The sequence below is a fragment of the Cinclus cinclus genome, chromosome 19 (assembly GCF_963662255.1).
Source record: "Cinclus cinclus chromosome 19, bCinCin1.1, whole genome shotgun sequence".
NCBI classification, from domain to species: Eukaryota; Metazoa; Chordata; class Aves; order Passeriformes; family Cinclidae; genus Cinclus; species Cinclus cinclus.
Genome location: NC_085064.1, coordinates 2,276,140 through 2,295,354, shown reverse-complemented (window position 1 = coordinate 2,295,354; position 19,215 = coordinate 2,276,140). Strand labels below are relative to the sequence as shown.

The 19,215-nt window shown below is 56.9% G+C and overlaps 2 protein-coding genes across 2 annotated transcripts; one reads left to right on the top strand and one right to left on the bottom strand.

Annotated features, from left to right (window-relative positions):
* The first annotated feature begins 182 nt into the window (after positions 1-182).
* Positions 183-7,964, top strand: LOC134051622 (protein CutA homolog). The gene is made up of 6 exons (XM_062505501.1): positions 183-263; positions 3,016-3,164; positions 5,879-5,938; positions 7,046-7,091; positions 7,344-7,393; positions 7,862-7,964. The coding sequence occupies exons 1-6, from the start codon at positions 183-185 to the stop codon at positions 7,962-7,964; spliced, it is 489 nt and encodes a 162-aa protein (XP_062361485.1).
* Positions 7,965-10,606: 2,642 nt separating this feature from the next.
* PHF19 (PHD finger protein 19) lies at positions 10,607-18,892 on the bottom strand. Its single transcript, XM_062505935.1, has 17 exons — positions 18,536-18,892; positions 18,067-18,191; positions 16,505-16,685; positions 14,840-15,016; positions 14,500-14,581; positions 14,303-14,398; positions 14,109-14,209; positions 13,863-14,011; positions 13,496-13,591; positions 13,191-13,259; positions 12,654-12,774; positions 12,171-12,238; positions 11,903-12,073; positions 11,743-11,827; positions 11,427-11,512; positions 11,223-11,318; positions 10,607-10,955 (listed from the first exon to the last, which is right to left on the bottom strand). The coding sequence occupies exons 1-17, from the start codon at positions 18,890-18,892 to the stop codon at positions 10,607-10,609; spliced, it is 2,409 nt and encodes an 802-aa protein (XP_062361919.1).
* Between the last annotated feature and the right edge of the window lie 323 nt (positions 18,893-19,215).

Genomic DNA, 19,215 nt, shown 5'->3' with positions numbered 1-19,215 from the left:
CAGGCGGGTGAGGAGCCCGGGGCTGGCAGGTGGGGACACCGCGTCCCTTGTCCCGCAGCGGGCGGGCACCGACCGGGGAGGAAGGAGAGGAGGAGGAGAAGGAGGAGGAGGAGGAGGAGTCAGTGCCGCCTGTCCAGGCAGCGCTCCCGGCTCGGGCAGAGCAGGTGAAGGGGCCGCCGGACATGGAGGGGCTGAGCCAGCGCTGCCCGCTGCCCCCCGCTGCCCAGGGCTGCCCCCGGCCCGGCCGCGGCACCGTGCTGCTGGTGAGTGCCAGCTCGGGACTGGGATGGGATAATGGGATGGGATGACGGGATGGGATGACGGGATGGGATGGGATGGGATGGGATGGGATGGGATGGGATGGGATGGACACAGGGATGGGATGGACACAGGGATGGGATGGACACAGGGATGGGATGGGATGGGATGGACACAGGGATAGGATAAACACAGGGATGGGATGGACACAGGGATGGGATAGACACAGGGATGGGATGGACACAGGGATGGGATGGACACAGGGATGGGATGGACACAGGGATAGGGTGAACACAGGGATAGGGTGAACACAGGGATGGGATGGGATGGACACAGGGATAGGATAAACACAGGGATGGGATGGACACAGGGATGGGATGGACACAGGGATAGGGTGAACACAGGGATGGGATGGGATGGGATGGGATGGGATGGACACAGGGATAGGATAAACACAGGGATGGGATGGACACAGGGATAGGATGGACACAGGGATAGGATGGACACAGGGATGGGACGGACACAGGGATGGGATGGACACAGGGATGGGATGGAGATACAGAACATGGGACACTTCCCAAGGACCACAACAGACACCAACCCACACCAAGCAACCATGGAAATATCTGTCTGTACCTTTGTTAGCAAACCTCTCCCCAAAACCATCATGCAGGAGGGGTGCACTGCCTGTATCTGCTGGGAGAGAAGCAAATTTTCAAGTTTTCTTGCACTTAGCATCACTACAAGTTGTGTTCAGGTGTTGTTGTTCAGTTGGGGTTTTTAACAGAATCTCATCAGAACTAGGCAAAAAGTCCTAGCATGGTGATTTAAAACCTAAAGCTGGTTTTAGTTCACCAAAATCAAAAGAAATGTTGCAGAAATCTGAGTCTCTGCACTCAACTGGTGTTTTGCTTCTTGGTGCTTTTCAGTGAAGTCCTCAAATCCTCACAGGGGTGTTTTCAGTTTTGTTCACTCCAGTATTTTGGCAGTTATGAGTTTAATTGGTTTATCAGGCCGGAATCCTGATGTTTCACTCCTCTTTTGCACCATCCTTGGCTAATACAATTATTCTGGAAAAAAAAGGGGGGGGGGGGGGGAAATCTTCCTTCTCATTAAAAAAAGGGGGGGGGGAACCCCAGAAAAGAACAACATAGTGTTTATGTTTGTCCTAATTTTCAACTGGAAATGATCCTGGGAATTTCCTCATCCCATGCACGTACATCTTACAAGAAGATTAATGATCAGCAGGCTGAACAGGTTGGATGTTTTCTTTTTTCCTGAGCAAGGAGCATGATTACATTTTAATCTGGAAAAATAGGTACACCAGCACATCTCTGTTTGGCTTGTAACTCACTGAGTAGCTTCTGGGATTTGTTGTATAATATTTGTTAAATGGCTTAGTGGGGAAAAAAGAGCGCAGAAGGAGCTCTAAAAATTATGATGAGAAGTCTTGTGGCAACAAAGAATATTTCCTCAAATGGATTGGGAAAGAGGAGACAAGCAATACAGCACATCAGTCATTTTCCAAATGGGAAGGAGCTCCTGGCCTTGTGGTGACAAGAGAGATTTTTAATTCAATTTAAAAAATAAAATTAAAAAAAAAGAGAGAGAAAGAGATTTCTACATTAGTGCTGTAATGACAGGTTTTTCAGAGGACAAAGGAGGGTGGAAATAAGAAGGGGAAAGATATTCTTATTCTTCTAAGCATTTTTTAAAATCAATGTAGCTGAATCAGGGCCAGATGCTGTTTATATCAAAAACAAAACAAAAGACAAAAGGAAAGCGCTGCAGCCCAGAACAGCACCATCCTTCAGCTGCTTCTCAGCACTCCAAATTAACCTCCCCATTCCCGCAGCATCCCCACTGGGATAATGATATATTTTTGGGAGGCTGTTGATGCCATGTGAGCACAAACAGCAGAGAAGGGGCTTGCCAGGAATAGCAGCTCCTGCACAGCAAACCCCACTTGTTGCTGCTGCTGTGGCAGGCCACGGGCAGAGCCTTGGTGTCTGTGCAGCCCTGCAGACCTGGGCACAGTTTGTCTGCACAGCGAGATTTCTGTGCCCCACGGGATCCTGATTCACCGCGCTTTTAGTAGCAGATAATTAAGATGAGATGAATTCAAAACCTGCCTTTTTGTCAGGCTGTGAGGCTGGAGCGCGGTCTGGCTAGGCTGCACAGAGCTGTGGCAGAGGAGAATAACCTGCCAGGGCAGGAGGGAAATTCCCCAGGGAGGCAGAGGGTCCTGTCCCCCCCATTTCCCAGAGGGATGGACACACCTCACCCCTGGCACACAGCTAAAGGATGGCTACAGACGTGTCCTGAGCAGGAGAGATGTGCTGGGTGTGGGAGCCATTCCCTTCTTGCTCTTTTTTGCACAAGAAACTGAGACATTCCATGTCTTACCTCCTTATTCCTCTTCAGAAAACCACTCCTGTCTGGTTGGTGGTGGGGCGGTAGTTGGGTGGTGGGGTCTGGAACCCCCATTAACCTGGGGGTGAACTCACACAGTTGAGGTCTGGGCACCCCTGGGCTGATCCAGCCTCCAAACTGCTCCTCTCCTGCCCTGAGCACAAGACTGGCCCTCTTGGAGAGGAATGAATCCCCCTAGAAGCAGGTTCTCACCTTAATTTAATTTAACTGCTTCCTGCAATGTTGAGAGAAGCCTGGAAATATCCCTCAAGTCACAGGCAGTGTGAATGCCGGTTTCCAAAGTGCAGCATTTCACCTCCCATCACCCCTGGTGTTGTCTCCGAGGCGCTGACGCTGCTGGTGCTGATGTACCCCCTGCTCCGGGGCCTGGCTCTGCACCTGCACTCGGCTGTCACAGGCAGCTACATCCCAGGGACACATTCCATCGCCTTCGTCAACTGCCTCAACGAGCAGATCGCCAGGGACATCGCCAGGTACGGCCACACTTCCCTTGCTCCTCTGCCTGAGGGGTTCCAAAGCTGGAATAAAGCTCAATATCTCCTTGTCCCTTTGTACTTTGCATTTCCAAGGTGGGCAAGCCCTGGTACAGGTTGCCCAGAGCAGCTCTGGCTGCCCCATCCCTGGAACTGTCCAAGGCCAGGTTGGATGGGGTTTGAAGCACCCTGGGATAGTGGAAGGTGTCCCTGCTCTTGGCAGGGGGTGGAGTGACATAAAATTTAAGGTCTCTCCCAACCCAAACCATTCTGGGATTCTGTGATACCCAAGCAATGCTCCTTTCCACTGACTCTGTATCACAACCCCCTTACCAAGAGCTGCTCTGTCCCAAGGAAAGCTGACATTTGTCTCTCAAGTCGATGCCACGGTAACAGCAGCAATTCTCTATTTATTTCACTGCCTTTCATTTTCAAGACCCATTTTCGTGACCCTGATTTTCTGGGTTCTCAGTTGGATTAAACTCCAGCCTGATGTTCTCTGATCTGTCACAGTCTTCTTTCCTCTCTAGTACAACACAGACAACAAAATGCCAGGAGGGATATTTATAGAGAGGGACAAAGCACAGTGCTCTGACATGAAAATAAAGGCACTATCAAAGGGGTCCCCAACAAACATTTGTGAGGTGCCACTCCGCTCACCAGGCAAACTTCAGGGAATGAGGGCTTTTCCTCGATTTTTTCCTTCTTCTATTTTGATATATGAGATACTTTGTGTGATATTTTGCATGAAGAGTTTTTTTTTTTTTGTCAGTCCCTGATTCAATGAATCGTCTGTTCAAAGAACTGAACCCATGTTGACTGGGCAAGTGTTTATGATGGACCGTGAAGTTTCCTGCAACACCTCCTGTGCTGTTTTCCTGCTGCCCTGCTGCTGCCAAAACCCCTCCATCTCCAACAAAGTGCTCCCAAACATGTTCAGGAACTGACAGGCTACTGAAAGGGAGTTTGTGTCATCTTAAATACTGCAACTGTATTAAGAAATTCAAACAGAATTATGTCTGCACTGCTCGGTGTCTCCTAAAAAAAACAAAAAAAAAAAAGGAGCTGCTGTACCTGGTGAAAAGAGCCTCAGTTCCTGAAAATATCTCGTCTTAACAGCTTTGCAAATGCTTTCCACTCTTTGTTCCTCATCTTGCAGGAAAGGGAGAGGAGATAAATCACTCCCCCTCGCTGAGATATGTGTACTTTGGTTGTGGTTTTACTGGTGGAGTAATTATTCCTTTGTTCTGGAATTGGGAGCAATGAGCCCTGGTTGCAGGGGATGATACGGGGCTTCTACACTCATTCCCCACCCCGCCTCCTTTTTCCTGTGCTATTATGTTTATTCTTCCTTTGCACTACTCAGTGGAACATTAGCTCAGATGGATCAGTCTGCAAGGAAATTTTCTGCTGATTTCAGGAAAAGGAGTTCAAGCTTTGGGAAGGCAGAAGAGCTGCAGGTAGAATTCAGCATCTCAAGACCTTCTTGCCTGTCCTGGGAGGAGCTGACCCCCTTGGCTGGGTGGTGTGGCCACTGCACCTCACCCAACTGGCCCAGCACCCCCTCCAGCCCCCACTGCTGCCTTAGAGTTGTGCTTATCATTTCTTTGCTTTTCTGCTTATTAATATTTAATCTGTCTCACTTCAGGGTCCAGAGTGAGGCACAAAAACACACAATTAACTGCCCAACCCAAAGCTATCATGTATTATGCAGACATTTTCCATAGATCACATTCAGCTCCTTACAATGTTCTCTGTTCCCCTGGTGGCTTCTTGTTGCTGCTGCTCAGCTTGCTGGGACAAAGTTCAAGATCTCATTTAGGATCTCAATTTATTGGGACAGAGCACCAAAACCAAAAGGTTCCTGTACTAAAAGGACTTGCAACTTGCAGGCAGCAAATGCAAACTGATTTGTGCCATGTGTGACATGATAGGCACAGCAGGGGTGGCTCTGCTCGTGCTGCTGCACTCTGTTGGTCTAAAGATTAACTCAAGATGTTCCATGACTATTAAATGCCTGGAACTGCCTACACATGGCGAGAGCAAACAACCCTGAGCCTCCTGGGATGCTTCTCTCCGGCCATGTTCCCCCCAAGCCAGTGTCAGAGGAAAGCAAAGGTGGAGTCGCTGGTGCCCTACCTGAAGGGATGGCTGCCACCTCCATGAGAAGGGACAGACACTGCTCTGCTCACAAAAACACAACATGTACCCCCTTTCTCCTAAAAATCCTCCCTGAGATTGTTTCAGTGCTCTGTAATCTCTGGGACATTTTGGGTTGGAAAACCTTGATGCTGTTAATTTTAAAAGATGAGTATTTGGGAGGAAGGGGCACAGTTGGACTGTGGCAGACAAACCCTTCCCATCCTTCCCTGGGTTCTTTCAGTCCCACGGTTCAGTCCCTACCATGGTGACCCCACAGCCAGAGGGGCTCAGGGCTGGCACTGGGCAGGGTCCTCCAGGCCAGGAACAACACCCAAACTCCCTCCTCAGCACAGGGAGGGTCCCAGAGCCCTGCCAGGAGGGCCTGATCTGAAGGATCTCCAGCCAAAGTTCACCTTTGCCTCTGTTTTCTCAGGGTAATAAGTAACCCAAAATTCCATGTCTCCAATGTCAAAGCTGCTGCTGGCAGTCCTGGGCAGCACAAGGGAATGTCCCCAAGGCTGGGGGTCAGCACAGAGCTGGGCTGACACTGACTCCCCTCCTGTCTCCCCCAGGGCCATCATGGATAAGAAACTGGCTGCCTACGTGAACATCCTGCCCAAGAGCTCGGCCTTGTAAGTCAGGCTGGATATTCCCCAATGGAGGAGGCAGAGCAGGGAGGGAAGGAGGGGATGGACACAGGTCTCAGTTTCCAGAAGGCTGCTGGGTCTGTTTGTTGTTGCAGGTGGTGGGGATGAGTCTCACCAAGGAGTGCAGATGCTCTGACTGCCCATGGGGATCATTCATTTATTGGTTACTTGGTTACACAGACATCCAGCAATTTCAGGTTTATGGTTCTGAGGACATGGTACCTGTTATTAGAGGCTCTAAAATGCAGCCAAGATAGGGGCCAGAAAAGGCCTTTACAAAACTAAGCAGCTTTTTCAGGCAGGAAAAACAGCAGGTTTGACCTTGGAACAGGCCCAGCCCTGCTCTGCAGGTGTCCTCAGCTGTCCATGCAAAGGGACTGCACTTGTTAGAGAGCTTCAAGAGCAAAGCCCCAAACCAGCTTTTCCTCATAGAAACGCCCCGGCAGAATTGAGGAGCAGATCCCAGCACAGCATCCCTCAGGTGGGGATCCCCACAGTGCAGCCCCATATCTCACCTGAGAGCACACTCAGTAATGCCCTTCTTCCCCTTATCCATCATTCCCTACAAACCCCAGCAGCCAGAGCAGAGCTGCTCCTGCACGGCCCTGGCAGCTCCAGCTGGATTCTGCTCCGTGCTCTGCTCAGGAGACACCGTGACGCCTCTGAGCCCTCCTCGTGCAGGAGCCCTGCAGGCAGATGAGATCAGGACGGGCTCCTGGCAGCAGAAGTGTTTTGAAAGGTCATATCTGACTCATGAGAAGTGCAGTTCCTCTCCTGCGGGGAAAGAGAGGAAGAAAGCTCAGCCTCCCAGCCACGATCCCTGCAGGCAGTCAGAGCAGGGCCACCACCACAGGTCACCCCAGTCCCAGCAAATTTGCCCTGGCAGTCCCTCTGGGCAAATTCTGTGGAGGAGGCTCTGGTGCATAAATCTGGGGTGCTCACTCATGTGCTCAGCAGTTTTGGAGCCAGCAATGCCTCTTGAGCCACTTTTGCAAAGAAATGGACACATGCAAAAAAGCACCAAGCAGGGAAGGGTTGGAATGGCTGCGGCCAGAGCTGGATTTGCTGATGCTGCTTTTCTTTTAAATCCAGGTATTTCTGGAAAGGAGAACTGGAAGAATCCACTGAAATACTGCTGGTAAGTGATTATTCGCTACATCACAAAAATCCCTGTCTCCATCCCTGTTGGGTTTGGGAACATTACTCCAGGGAAGTTGAGGGAGCTGGAAAGAGCTCCTGTCACACCCTGGCCATGCTGGGTGGGGGCTGTGGAGCTGCACATCAGAGTCCCTCCGTCCCTTCACATCTCCCTTGGGGTTTGTTTTGGTCAGAATCCCTCCATCCCTTCCCATCTCCTTTGGGGTTTGTTTTGGTTTTTTACTCTCCACAGTTGGTGAAAACAAGGACGTCCAAAATCGGGGAACTGTCCAACTACGTCAGGTGAGGCTCTGACTCCACAGGAGCACTGGGTGTCCCATCCAAGGTAGGCTGTCACCTCCTGCTCCAGCTTTGGGATTTCCTTGAGCCCGATCCCACCCAGGGGGGTGTTAAGTGCTCCTGCTGTATCTTACAAGCCAGAAAAAAAACATCAGCAAAAAAGAAAAGGTGGCAGAAATATCAACAGTGGGCTTCACCCAGCCAGCCCTCCACGCTGGATTCGAGGAGGGATTCTCCTCCTCACTCAGGTTATTGCTGACAGGATTTCCTGCATTTCCCGAGAGGGGAGCACACTCAGCTTTGGGCCAGGCCCCCGGCGGTCTGTGGTAAACCCCAGACTCAAAGCAAAATTCCCACGTGGCAGAAAGAAGCTGCGGGTGCTTTGAAGTGCGGGAGGGAGCGGGGCAGGGCCGGGGCTCCTGCGGGGCTGGCGCTGACTCCGCTCCTCCTCCGCGCCTGTTTCCACTTTAGATCCATCCATCCCTTTGAAATCCCCGAAATCATCAGCCTGCCTATTGACCAAGGAAACCCTCTCTACCTCAAATGGATAGAGGAGAACGTCCCACGGGACTGAGAAGCGCTAAGTGCGGCTCATTTTTGGGGAGACCGGGACCCTGCTGAGCCGCGCGGGAGGCAGCTTTTATCTTCTCGGGTTTGCTGTGACACAGGAGCTTGGGATCGGGAAATCTCCCGTCCCCGGGAGCCGGTGCAGGATGAGCTGGGGAAGGGCTGCCTGCCCCAAAAGCTGCGGATGAGGATACGCGGAGATGTTCCTGTCAGGACACTCAGGCTGTCAGCAGCGAATTCCAGCTGGGAGCCGTGGCCTGGCAGCCCCTGCAGTGCCATGTGTCCCCACAGGCAGCCCTGAAGCCATCCTGCCCCCACCCCCCGCATCCTGCCCCGCTCTGCCTCTGCTTCCCCAGCCCGGAGGCTGCAGGATGTGGCCGGGCACCCGCACGGTGCCTCCCCCGCCTCCCCTGCCGGCAGCTCCTGGAGCCCTGCGGAGTCCAAGGAAGCAGAAAAAGCCAGCGAGGATTTAGCAGGAGTCGCGAGCAGCAGATTCCGGCCTGTCACGGAGAGCTGGGCAGCACCCAGGGCCAGTTCAGGGAACCCAAGTGCCAGCAGGACCACGACATTGCCCTGGCCCTGCATCCCTACCCCCACCTGAGCAGCAGCTTTCTGCCTAGCCAAGTTGAACCTTGTAAAAAGATCTTTATGTTAATGGCTTATAGGATATGACTTTCTGGAACATTTTTGTGTTATTTATGTGACTGGGAAGGGAATAAACAGGAGCATTCCTTACCTGTGCAGGGTCTGGTGGTCACAGCTGGGCAGGAGGAAAGGCCTGTCCGAGGCTTGCCCACCTCACCTGGCACAGAACACAACCCAGCAGCACCAGGTGCCCTGTGGTGGGCACTGGGCATCCCAACTCAATAATCCTCACACTACAAAAAAACCAGTGACATTGAAAAAAACCCCACTTTTTAATTGTACATCAGACATATTAATTACAACTTGGGTATAACAGGAGTTGCTTACAAGCAAGCAACCTGAACTCAGAAATCAGAAGGTGCACAGAGTTGTTATAATCTCTATTACAGCAAATGCAAAATATACTCTGCAACAAAAATAATTTTAAAGGCTCCACATTCAGTTCTCTGCAAGAAGCCAGGAGAGGAGGAGAGGGAACAGAGAGGGAGCAGAGAGGAGCCAGGGCCACATGCTGTGGGTGCTTCCACAAGTGTCATGTCCATTGGCACAGGCCACAGGCATTACCCTGCTCAGCCCTGGCACAGCTCTTGGCAGCCCCTTGGAAGGGCTCCATAGGCACTAAGAAAGGGAAATATTTGAATTGATCCTTCAAGGACAAAGGTAAGGCAGGACAGGGAGTTCTCCAGCTGCTGGACACCTCCCTGCCAGGGATGGGGGGACCCAGCAGCACCTCTCCCAAAGGGACAGGGACACTGTGCTCCAGATGAGATCCCACAAGCACAGGTAGGACAGGACAGGTCTGCTGCTGGCCAGGACCTCACAGCCCAGCATGGCCCACCCTCCATCCCATGGGACAGCCACAGTGGAATGCGGGAGAGATGAGGAGGATATTAAAAATCTCTCTCTCTCTCTCTCTAAAAGAAAAAAATAATCTAACACATCTATCTGATATTGGAATCTTTTTTAAAAACTGCTCTGCTTCTGCCCAAGCTGGCAGTATTGCTTTGTTAAAGGAGGGGGTTGCTCCTTCTCTCCTGCAGGCAAATCAAGCCCAGTGCTCACAAACATCACCACTGTGAGAGAGGCACAGCCAGGAGGCCACAGGGACCATGGTACAGCCCCTTCCCCCACTGTCCTCTTCGGCGTTTTTTGGTTTGTCTGCTGGTTTGGCACATTTGGGATGAAGATTGCTGTAGAAACAAAGGCCTTGGGCTCCAGTCTGTGAAGTGCCCATGGTGGTTTTAAGGCAAAGGAGGATTTTTTTGGACGATCTCTTCCAAGATCATGATTGTCAGAACAGGGAGATGAAGCTGCTGCTGCAGCACCACACACAGTCCAGGTTGTGGGGTGAGAGCACATCTGCCCCATGGCTTCAACAGCCACGTGTGGGCTGGTTTTGGGGCATTTTCATCTCGTATAAAACAAACCACATTCCTTTAATGAATTGATTCAGGATCTTCTTCTTCAGGATGAAGTGTAAAACCCCAAGAGCTGTCCCAAAATTTCCCATGGACACAGGGACGAGCTGTGAGAGCCCAGGGATGAGAAGGGGTTTGTGTTTTGGCAGCGGGAGCCCCTCGAGGCTGCTCAGTCAGGCTGGGACACCGGGATGAGCCAGGCTGTGCCAGGCACAGGCCGAGGTCCCTCTGCATGAGCAGGGTGTGGGGTTCCCTCCAAGCAGCTGCTCCAGCTGTGCCGGGGGACCCTCCTGGAAGGGTCGGACCCCCTCACTGCTCTGAGCACCACCGGGCTCCATCAGGAGGCCACGGCTGGGCCACACTGCATAAACACAGCCAAGGAACTAAAAATTGTTAACATTAAAAAAAATAGAGTGTCAGGGCTTCAGGTTTCATTGCTGGGCAGCACTGCCGGCCTGGACGCTGCCTCCTCCCGCCGAGCTTGCCGGGGGGGAGGCTCCAGCACCTCTCCTGTGCCTCACGGGCTTCCCCAGCAGCCCGATCATCTCTGCTTCGGCTTCGGGAGAGGCTCCGAGGCTGGCGGGGCTCAGTAGGGTGTTGTGCCTTCCCACTCCACCAGGTACTGCACCTTCCCCTCCAGCGTCACCCGCCGGGCCAGCACCTGGTACCTCTCCCCGCACACCAGCCGGCCCGCGGCCCCGAAGTAGCTGCTGATGGAGGACTTGAGGTGGGACAGCGAGGAGTCGTCCTCGCTGATGCTCTCGAAGGTGTGGCTGTCGATGGCGTCGTCGGGGCGGTCGGGGCCGGCCGCTGCCTCGCTGCCCTCGGGGGTGGTCGCTGCCGGGCGCCCTCCCAGCTCTCCCCCTCTCCTCTTGGCCCCCGAGGCGTAGGCTGGCACTGCCAGTTTGCGCTTGCGGCTGCCCACGGTCCTGCGGCTGCCGGGGAGGGCACGGGGCAGGAGTGAGGGCAGCACCCAAAAGGTGCCCCCTTCCCCCGCCCCGTGCTGGACTCTGCAGGGAGCACGCCCGGAATTTGGGGGAGCCCAGCAAGGACCGACGGCTCTGGGACCCCCAGCCGGTTTTGGGACGCAGGGAGGAAAAGCTCCCCAGGGTGGGACGTGAAGAAGGGAGACACAGATCCTCGTCCCCCTGGCCATGCCACCGGGACCCCTCCAGAAGGGAGGCAAAGGGCACAGTCCTCACCTGGACTCGTAGGAGAGGCTCGTGGTGGCCGAGCCTGAGGTGCTGGTGGCATCTGTGGAGTCCACATCCGATAAGAAAGTCTGTCCTGAGCTGGCACTGTGGATGGGATAGGGTGGGATGGGACAGGCTGGGATGCAGCATCGCCCCCAGCCTGGCACAAGCAGCACCGCTGGCCCCCCACACCCCTGCTCCAGCTGCACGGACCTTTTCAGGCTCTGGATCTCATCCAGCGTGAAGTCGAAGATGCTGGCCAGGTGGTGGTTGGTGCTCCAGGCCGAGGTGAAGTCGCTCTGACACAAAAAACCAGCTCATTCCTCACTGCCTGGCACAGGAGTGCTGCCCACATCCCACTGCTGGCACCCGCTGCCCTGGGCTGGGCATGCAACCCTTCCCACAGCTCCCCAGGAGCTCTCCCTACTCGCAGGAGTGGGGGAAACTTGCGGGCAGCCCCAGGGCCGGGCAGTGCCCCGCGGCTGCCAAATCCCCGGCAGGCTGCAGAGAGGAGGGGGGAAGGACTCACGCTGGGAATGGCATCCTCCAGCAGGAACTTGGCCCTCTTGCGCCGCGCTCGCCGCTTCTGCTGCTGGAGCTGCCGCGGCAGGAGGCTGCAAACAGGGCGTGGGAGGGACGGGGTCAGGGGGGGCTGCTGCGGGAACGTCCGGGGCAACGGGGCCACTCACCTGTCCTTATGGGCATATTTGCTTTTCCCCCCCTTCTTCAGCTCACAGCAGCTGCTGTCGCCCTCGCCGGGCGCTTTCTCCGGCAGCACTTTGCTGGGGGGGTTCGGGGGAACGCGGATCCGCAGGCGGAAGATGCATTTCTTCTTTTTTATCTCCTTCCCACACAGAAACCTTGGCGGCAGAGAGGAGGAAACAGCCCTCACTCAGCCAGGCTGGCACGGGAGCATCCTGCATCCCTCCCTGTGGCCATCCCCCGCCCGGGACTCACCTGCTTTTGTAGCTGTTGAGGGCGTTGAGGAGGTGGGGGCCGCGCTCTGAGATGGGGGTGCCCGTGAGCTGCGGGACAGGGAGGCAGGCAGGGCTCAGTGCCCGCTGTGGTTATGCAAAATCCAAACAGACGGGGGAACCCGAACTCCGGCTTTCGGCTCCTGCCCAAGCTCGGGGAGGGAGGGAGGGAGGGAGGGAGGGAGCCAAGGCCTGGCAGAGCCACCCGGGTCTGGCACTGCCGCCCTCGGGGAGCCGCCCTGTCCTGCCCCGGGGACAGGTTTCCAACACGCCTTGGTGTGAGTTCTTCTCCCAGCTTTAGCTCCCACTGGGAAAGGTGTCGGGTCTGACACTCCAACAAGGGAAATCCCGGCGAAGAGGAAGGGGATTGAGCTCCTGTGGAGCAGGAGCTGCCGTGCTGAGTGCAGCACAAGCATTTCTCACTCCCATGGCTGCTCTCCAGCCCAAGGCCAGGGGGTGTCTGTACCTTCCCGAGCTGCAGAGGGTCCCAGTGGTGGTTCACAAAGGCCAAGATCTCCTCGAAGTCAAAGTACTTCTTCTTGCTCTGCACACCCAGGTTGTAGAGGGCCAGATGAACGATGTCCACCCTGCAGCAAAGGGGGGCACAGGGTCAGCGGCCCTGGCAGGATGGTGCCACCACCATGCCCTGGTCTGCCAGTGCCACCACAGCTCCTAGGTCTTCCCAAACCCACCACTGGAACCTTCCCACACTGCACAGGAGAAGCAGCCCAGCCCAGAGGTGTACCCCAGCAGATGTCACAGCCAGGACAGCATCCCTTGAGCTTTGGGGAGAGGTGGGGGAAAACCCAAACACACAATCCTAGAATGCTTTGTGTCGGAAGGGGGCTTAAAAATCATCCAGTCCTGCACCCTGCCATGGGCAGGGACACCTTGCACTAGACCAGGTTGCTCCAAGCCCTGTCCAGCCTGGTCTTGAACACTTCCAGGGATGATGTCCCAGAGCCACCTGGGCATGTTCCAAATTTCACATTCCATTTCTTACCATCTCAAAGGCAGACGCTTGATGTATTCTGGTCCCTGGTTGCATACAGAGCAGAAAAACACATAGAACCTGGAAAACATCATGGAAAACGCTGGGAGTGAGGATCATCCTACAGCCATGCAGGGCTCAGGGATGGGCCAGGTGGGACAGTGCCAACAGTGACAGCAAGGCCAGGAGGAGTGGGGCTCTGTGGGACAGGGCCACCTGATCCACGTCGGTGTCAGACGGATCAGGGAGACCCAGCTGGGATGTGTCCATGAATGGCCCCTGGGGACTCATCTCAGCAAAGCCCAGAGGGGTCGTACCGGTCTCCGAACATCATGGGGTCGCTGAGGCACTGGGTACAGGCTTCGTGGAACCACTGCCGGCAGCGGTAGCACTGCAGCATCTTCAGGTACCACCTGGACGGGGACAGGAGGTGACAGTGAGGGCAGCGTGCGGCAACCACTGCCCCAGTCCCCCCCAGGCAGAGACCCCCCAGCCAGGGAGAGGAAATCTGTCCCTAACTGGTGTTTCTGGTGCAAGCAGAGACCCAGACAGAGGAGGCAGCGTGGGGAGCAAAGCCGCTGGCCCCAGGGCAGTGTCCTGCAAGTCTGGAATCAAACATCCCCGCCCTGATCCTATCTTTCTTGTCCCTACAAAACCCATCGTGACACACTGGCAGGGCCTTACTCTCCGGGGCCCCCGCAGTAGCAGTAGCACTGCTGCTGGTTGGTGCGGTGTGGGGAGTCCCACTCCAGCAGCTCGGGGTTGTAGGACAGCACCATCTTCACGGCTTGCAGCGTCCTGGCAATGGCTCCTTTCTTCAGGGCACCCCCTTTCTGTGGGACAGACAGGGACGGGGTCAGCAGAGCCGCTCGGGGACCACGTCCTGTCCCACTGTGCCGGGAGCCGGGAACCCGGGGCAGCCCCACTCACCCTCACGGCCAGGGCAAAAATGCAGCGGCGGCAGAACCACGGCGTCCCCAGCGGGTCCTCGCCGCCGCTCGCCACCGGGATGTGGCACTGCTGGTGATAACCTGCGGGAGGGCTCGGCATCAGCGCCGCGGGGCCGGCCCCACCAGAGCCCGGGGTGGGCACCGCAGAGCCCGGGGCGCGACACCCACACTCACCCAGCCCGCACTTCCCGCAGATGAGGATTTCGTTCCTGGGGCCCGACTTCTTCCCCAGGCAGATGCTGCACTTGGGCTCCTCCCCCGGGACACCGGCTGTGGGACGAGGGGGACAGAGGTGGCCCAGCCACATCCCCGTGCTGCGGGAAGGGTCCCACAGCACGGCAGCGGGAAAGGGAGGCTGGGGCAACACTCACCATGCTGGATGTCCTTCCAGAGCACCCAGTACTTGGAGTTATCCTCAAACGTGACGAGGCAGCTCTGCTTGGAGCCGCTCACCTGCCAGAAGAGAGCGGGAAGAACGGTGGAGGGTCAGCTCCCATTCCCAGCACTTTCCCCTTTCCCTTGGGGTCTGATCCTGTCTCTCGGGGCTGCGGGCAGTCAGGTTTGGGGCGGGATGTCAACCCGAAACGCCCTGCTGCCCAAAGACACATCGCAGCCCAGGCCAGCAGCCCCTGAGCCCGGGAATGGCACCGGCTCCGCTGACACCGGTTCTCACTTGGGATCCTCCCGTTCACCTGGGGGTGCCCACGTTACCCTCTTGATCTTGCCGAGGTAGTAGAGCCCGTCTGTCCAGCGGCACAGCACGTACTGCCCCTCGCTCAGCCGGACCATCAGCTCCCGGCAGCCGCTGCCCCTCCGCGCCGAGCCCGCTGCCTGCTGGTACACATCCCGGATCAGGGGGTTCAGCTCGGTGGTCTCCATCAGCAGAGCCTGCGGGGGACACACACGCTGTCACCTGCCCTCCCGGCACAGCCGGGCACAGCATCCCTGAGTGCTTTGCCTGGGAGGACCGAGGCTGGAGGTGGCTCAGCCCCACCAGCAGGGGCTCGGGACACTGCAGAACAGAGAGGATGAGATGGTTCCTTTCCACGAAATACAGGGAGCAGCCAAAACCTTTGCTACTGGTGAACAAGAGCGAATTAACCCTCGAGAGGCTCCCACAGCACTGGGACACGCCACAGGTCCGCATGGTTCAGTTTTGGGAAGGGGTACATAAGGAATAAAAGCTTTAAATTGACCGCGATTTTAAAATCGCGATTTCCGCGCAGTTTTGTGGGCTCCCAAACCACCGGGACAGCTGCAGGAGTAGGGATGTGCCAGCACCACCCACAGCGAGAGAAACCAGGCGGCCAAATGTCACCGCCACGAGGTTTGGGGTGCAGGAGGCAAAGAAACCACCCGCAGCAGAGCTGCGATACCGGAGGACACCGCGGAAACGCCTCGAACGAGACTTTTCTCCCCTTGGCGGTCCCGTCACGGCCACGCATGCGGCCTCATGGCACCACTCGTGTCCTGGCACCGCGGATCGCCCCCTCTGCCCGGCCCCTGCCATCCACGAGGACTCTCCCGCTCCCCGAGAGCCCCGGGACGGGCAGAGCGATCCCACCCACGGCAAAGCTCGGCGCTCGCGAGCCGCGACGCGTCCCGGCGGCGGCACTCGCCGGGTCCCCGCGTGGGAGCGCGTCCGAGCGCGGCGGCAGCTCCGCTCCGCACCCCCGGGGCTCCCGCACACCCCCGCGCTTCCCTCCGCTCCCCCCGCCGCTCCCTGCCCGGGGGCTACCGCGGCTCCGCGCCCCCGGGGCTCCCGCCGCTCCTTCCCCCCGGCCCCGCGGACACGTGCGGGGAGCGGCCGGAGCGCCCGCCCGGGTCCCCCGGTCCCGGTGGCACCTGCCGGGGGTGGCCGCGGGCAGCTCCGAGCGGCGGCCGCGGCCCCGCCGCCATTGGCTCATTCAAAGGCGGCCGCGGCGCCGTCCGTCTGTCCGTCCGCCCGCCCGTCCGCCCGTCCCGCCCGGGGCCGCCCTTACCGCGGTGCCCCCGGCGCGCTCAGCGGGCGCTCGGGGCGCGGGCCCGGGGGGCTGCGGGGCGCGGCGGGGGCCGGGTGCGGGGCGCCATCTTCCCGCGCTTCCCCCGCGCTCCCGCCGGCATTGACGTCCCGGTTATGCAATTATCGGGGCCGCCCCCGCCGCCTCCCACGGGTCCGGTCCCACCGCAGCGCAGCGCATCCCCGCGGCACCCACCGGCACGGCACGGCACGGCACGGCACGGCACGGCAGCCAGCGGCACCGACCGAGCCGCGCCGACCGAACCGGACCGGAATGGCATCGACCCACTGGTGTGACACGGACCGACAGCGACCGGACTGGCACCGACCCACCGGCAGCGACCTACGGGCACGGACTGGCATGGATAGGAACCGACAGGACCGGACCGGCAGGGCACATCCCGGCTCGGCACTGCCCGGTGCTCCGGAGAGCGCAGGCGGCATCCCCGGGGCCAGGAAGGGGCACCCAGGGTCGGCCGCGCACCCACCGCCCGTGGAGAGGCACCGTCACCCTCTGCCACACGCGGGACCTCTCCGCCTGTCCCCTCCGAGCCGTGGCTGCAGCCAGGAAAGGGCTTCCCCCGGTGCCCCGGGTGGGGGCGGGCAGGGGTGGGATGCCGGAGGGGTGGGATGCGGGCAGTGCCTGCGCAGCATTGTCCCTGCAGGGAACGACCTGTGCTCGCCGGGATTCCTGGAAGCGGGAGCAGCCTTTCAGCCTTTCTCTGAATCTCGCAGAGAAAATCAATCGCTGTAAAAATGCTTTCGGTCTGAGCCAAGTAGAAATCTGTAGGATTTGCCGTTTGTTGGAAAGCGATCCTGAAAAAGCAATGTTTTCCAGGCTGCTCGGGCCATAGGAGAGCTGGTTCCCAGAGCCGGGTCTGGGCCAAGCGCGAGCAGAGTCCGTACGGATTTTCCTGTCCGTGATGGATGAGCTCCTGCAGCACCTGGAGCTGCGGCTCAGAACATACGTGCAGCAAAGCTTGAGCTGCAAGTGAGCAGCTCCCGGGCGCCAGGGGTGAGCGGCACGGCACGGGCTGAGCCTCCCTTTCAACACCCGGCGCTTGGGAATCGTTTATTTAATCAAACTTTCCCATAAAACATTGGTGTCAGAGTGCTCCTTGCGATGCTGCACCTGCGGAGGAGACGGGAAAGGCGATTCCTGTGTGCCCCACTGTGCCGTGTGTGCCACGTGCTATGTGTGTGCCGTGTCATGTGTGCCCTGTGAGCCATGCCGTGCCATGCCGTGCCGCGCTGTGCCACATCCCTGCCCGGCCCAGGGCCTCAGCTCCCCGTGAGTCACACCGGGATAAGTGTGAGTCACTCGGGACTAAAATAAAAATAACCCCTGTCCACAGCCCTCGCTCCTAGCTCCGTGCCTTGGGGCTGCTGCATTTACTCGAAATCCCGGGGATTGCTGTAGTCTCGGGACAGCGTTCCTGTCCCAGCCTGTCCCCGAGGGGACCGGGAGATCAGGACCCTCCTCCCGGCCCCAAGGTTGATGTTTGCAGCGTGCTGGTTGCTCGCCGCAGGAATGCGGATGGTGTGACACGGAAATCAAGCGCTGGATCGAGTTCGCCGGGGCGTACGCAGGGAGAACCTGGCTGAAATCCTTCCACACCGACAGAGAGCACGGGAACACTGAGCTGGGACAAAAGCCTCAAACAAAAATGAAAAGAAAAAAAAAAAACGAAAAAAAAGCAGAATTTGAGATGTATCCTATATTTTCTAACCGCAGTGTAGCTGCATAATTATAGCAACACAAACCAGATTTAACTCTGGTTTCCTTGCAGGTGCTTCTGTCACAGCATCCAGCAAGCCTGGTGTCAGATCTCATTGCAAGGAGCTACTGGATGCTGCCCTTCTTCTCTTCTTCCTCATCTTCCTTTCCCCTTCTCTTTTTCCCTCTCTTCATCCTCCTTTTCCTCCTCTGCACACCCACCTAGCTATCCCCTGGATGTCCCATTTCTTTGGCGCTGTGGGATCGTGGCCCCCGGAGCGGGGCTGTTGCAGCACCTGGAGAAGCTGGGCACTGCTTCGGCACCCAAGGCTGCCCTGCTCTCTGTGCTGGAATAGGGCAGGAGTATCCGACCCTTAAAAGCAGATTATTCTGTAAGCAAGGGAAGAGAAATGAGCGAGAGCCCCCAAAGCTGAGGGCAGCAACCCCACACCCTCTTCTGCCAGGGAGTGGGGCCAGCACAAGCTCCCGGCTCCTTCCCCTCCATGGAATTCCCAAACAAAACCAGCTTTTGCAGAAGGATTTCAATGAAACCCCGTGTAGTTAACTACTCTAAACTCCTTTTTAAAAATCATTTTTTTCCCTAAAAACGTTGAACTGCTCCCCCACACCCTGCACTTGCCGGGCGGGGAGGTGCTCTCCTGCTCGCCCCAGGATGGAGCGGAGGCTGGACCGGAGTGTGCAGCGAGAGCAGCTCCCAGCGCTGCCTCTCGGCTTTGAAAACCGCCCAGAAATCGTTGCAGCCTCTTTTCACAGTGTTTTTCTTTCTTTGAAAACGGGAGTGGGAGGAGGGGTTGGATGTTGGCGTGTAGCCTTGGAGACCGAAGCCGAGGAATATTGAATGGAAACCCAAACACGGAGCTCCAGGCCTGGCGAGGAGATCGGGTCTGCAGGAGCGGCTCTCGCCGGCCCGGAGCCTCCCACGGCCGGGCGACCCAGCACGGCTCCCCAGAGCCACTTCCAGCTGCAGGAGCACCGGTTCGGTAGGACACAGCCCTGACAAGAGAAGCAGCTCCCAAAAGTTGTTCATTCCCCCTCTCTTCCCTCTTCTCGACCCGACTACCTCTTCACTGAAGCCCCCCGAATGACCAACACCACCAGTGCAAGGTTTGAGTTCTTTTCCTGTACTGAACAAGGACTTATAACCCAAAAATTTGTTTGTTTGTTTGTTTTCAGCTTCATTAGTTCATTAAAAATAATACGCAAGTTTTTTTTTCCCTCCAAACTTTGTCCTTGATTATTTCAGACTATCGTAGCTGTAGGAGCATTTTGCCTCTTTGCCAACCTGGTTGTTAAACACAGAGTAAATGCTGCTGATTGAACTCCCTCAAATTCTCCGTTGATTTTTCTGCA

What these genes read in the sequence shown, in the direction of transcription:
- LOC134051622 (XM_062505501.1), top strand. Translation starts at nt 183, where the DNA reads ATGGAGGGGCTGAGCCAGCGCTGCCCGCTGCCCCCCGCTGCCCAGGGC. An exon ending in ATCGCCAGGGACATCGCCAG is followed by an intron (nt 3,165 to 5,878) that starts GTACGGCCACAC and finishes TGTCTCCCCCAG; the next exon opens with GGCCATCATGGATAAGAAAC. An exon ending in AATCCACTGAAATACTGCTG is followed by an intron (nt 7,092 to 7,343) that starts GTAAGTGATTAT and finishes TACTCTCCACAG; the next exon opens with TTGGTGAAAACAAGGACGTC.
- PHF19 (XM_062505935.1), bottom strand. Translation starts at nt 18,892, where the DNA reads ATGAACAACTTTTGGGAGCTGCTTCTCTTGTCAGGGCTGTGTCCTACC. An exon ending in TACTGCGGGGGCCCCGGAGA is followed by an intron (nt 13,592 to 13,862) that starts GTAAGGCCCTGC and finishes GTCCCCGTCCAG; the next exon opens with GTGGTACCTGAAGATGCTGC. An exon ending in AAATATGCCCATAAGGACAG is followed by an intron (nt 11,828 to 11,902) that starts GTGAGTGGCCCC and finishes CCCTGTTTGCAG; the next exon opens with CCTCCTGCCGCGGCAGCTCC.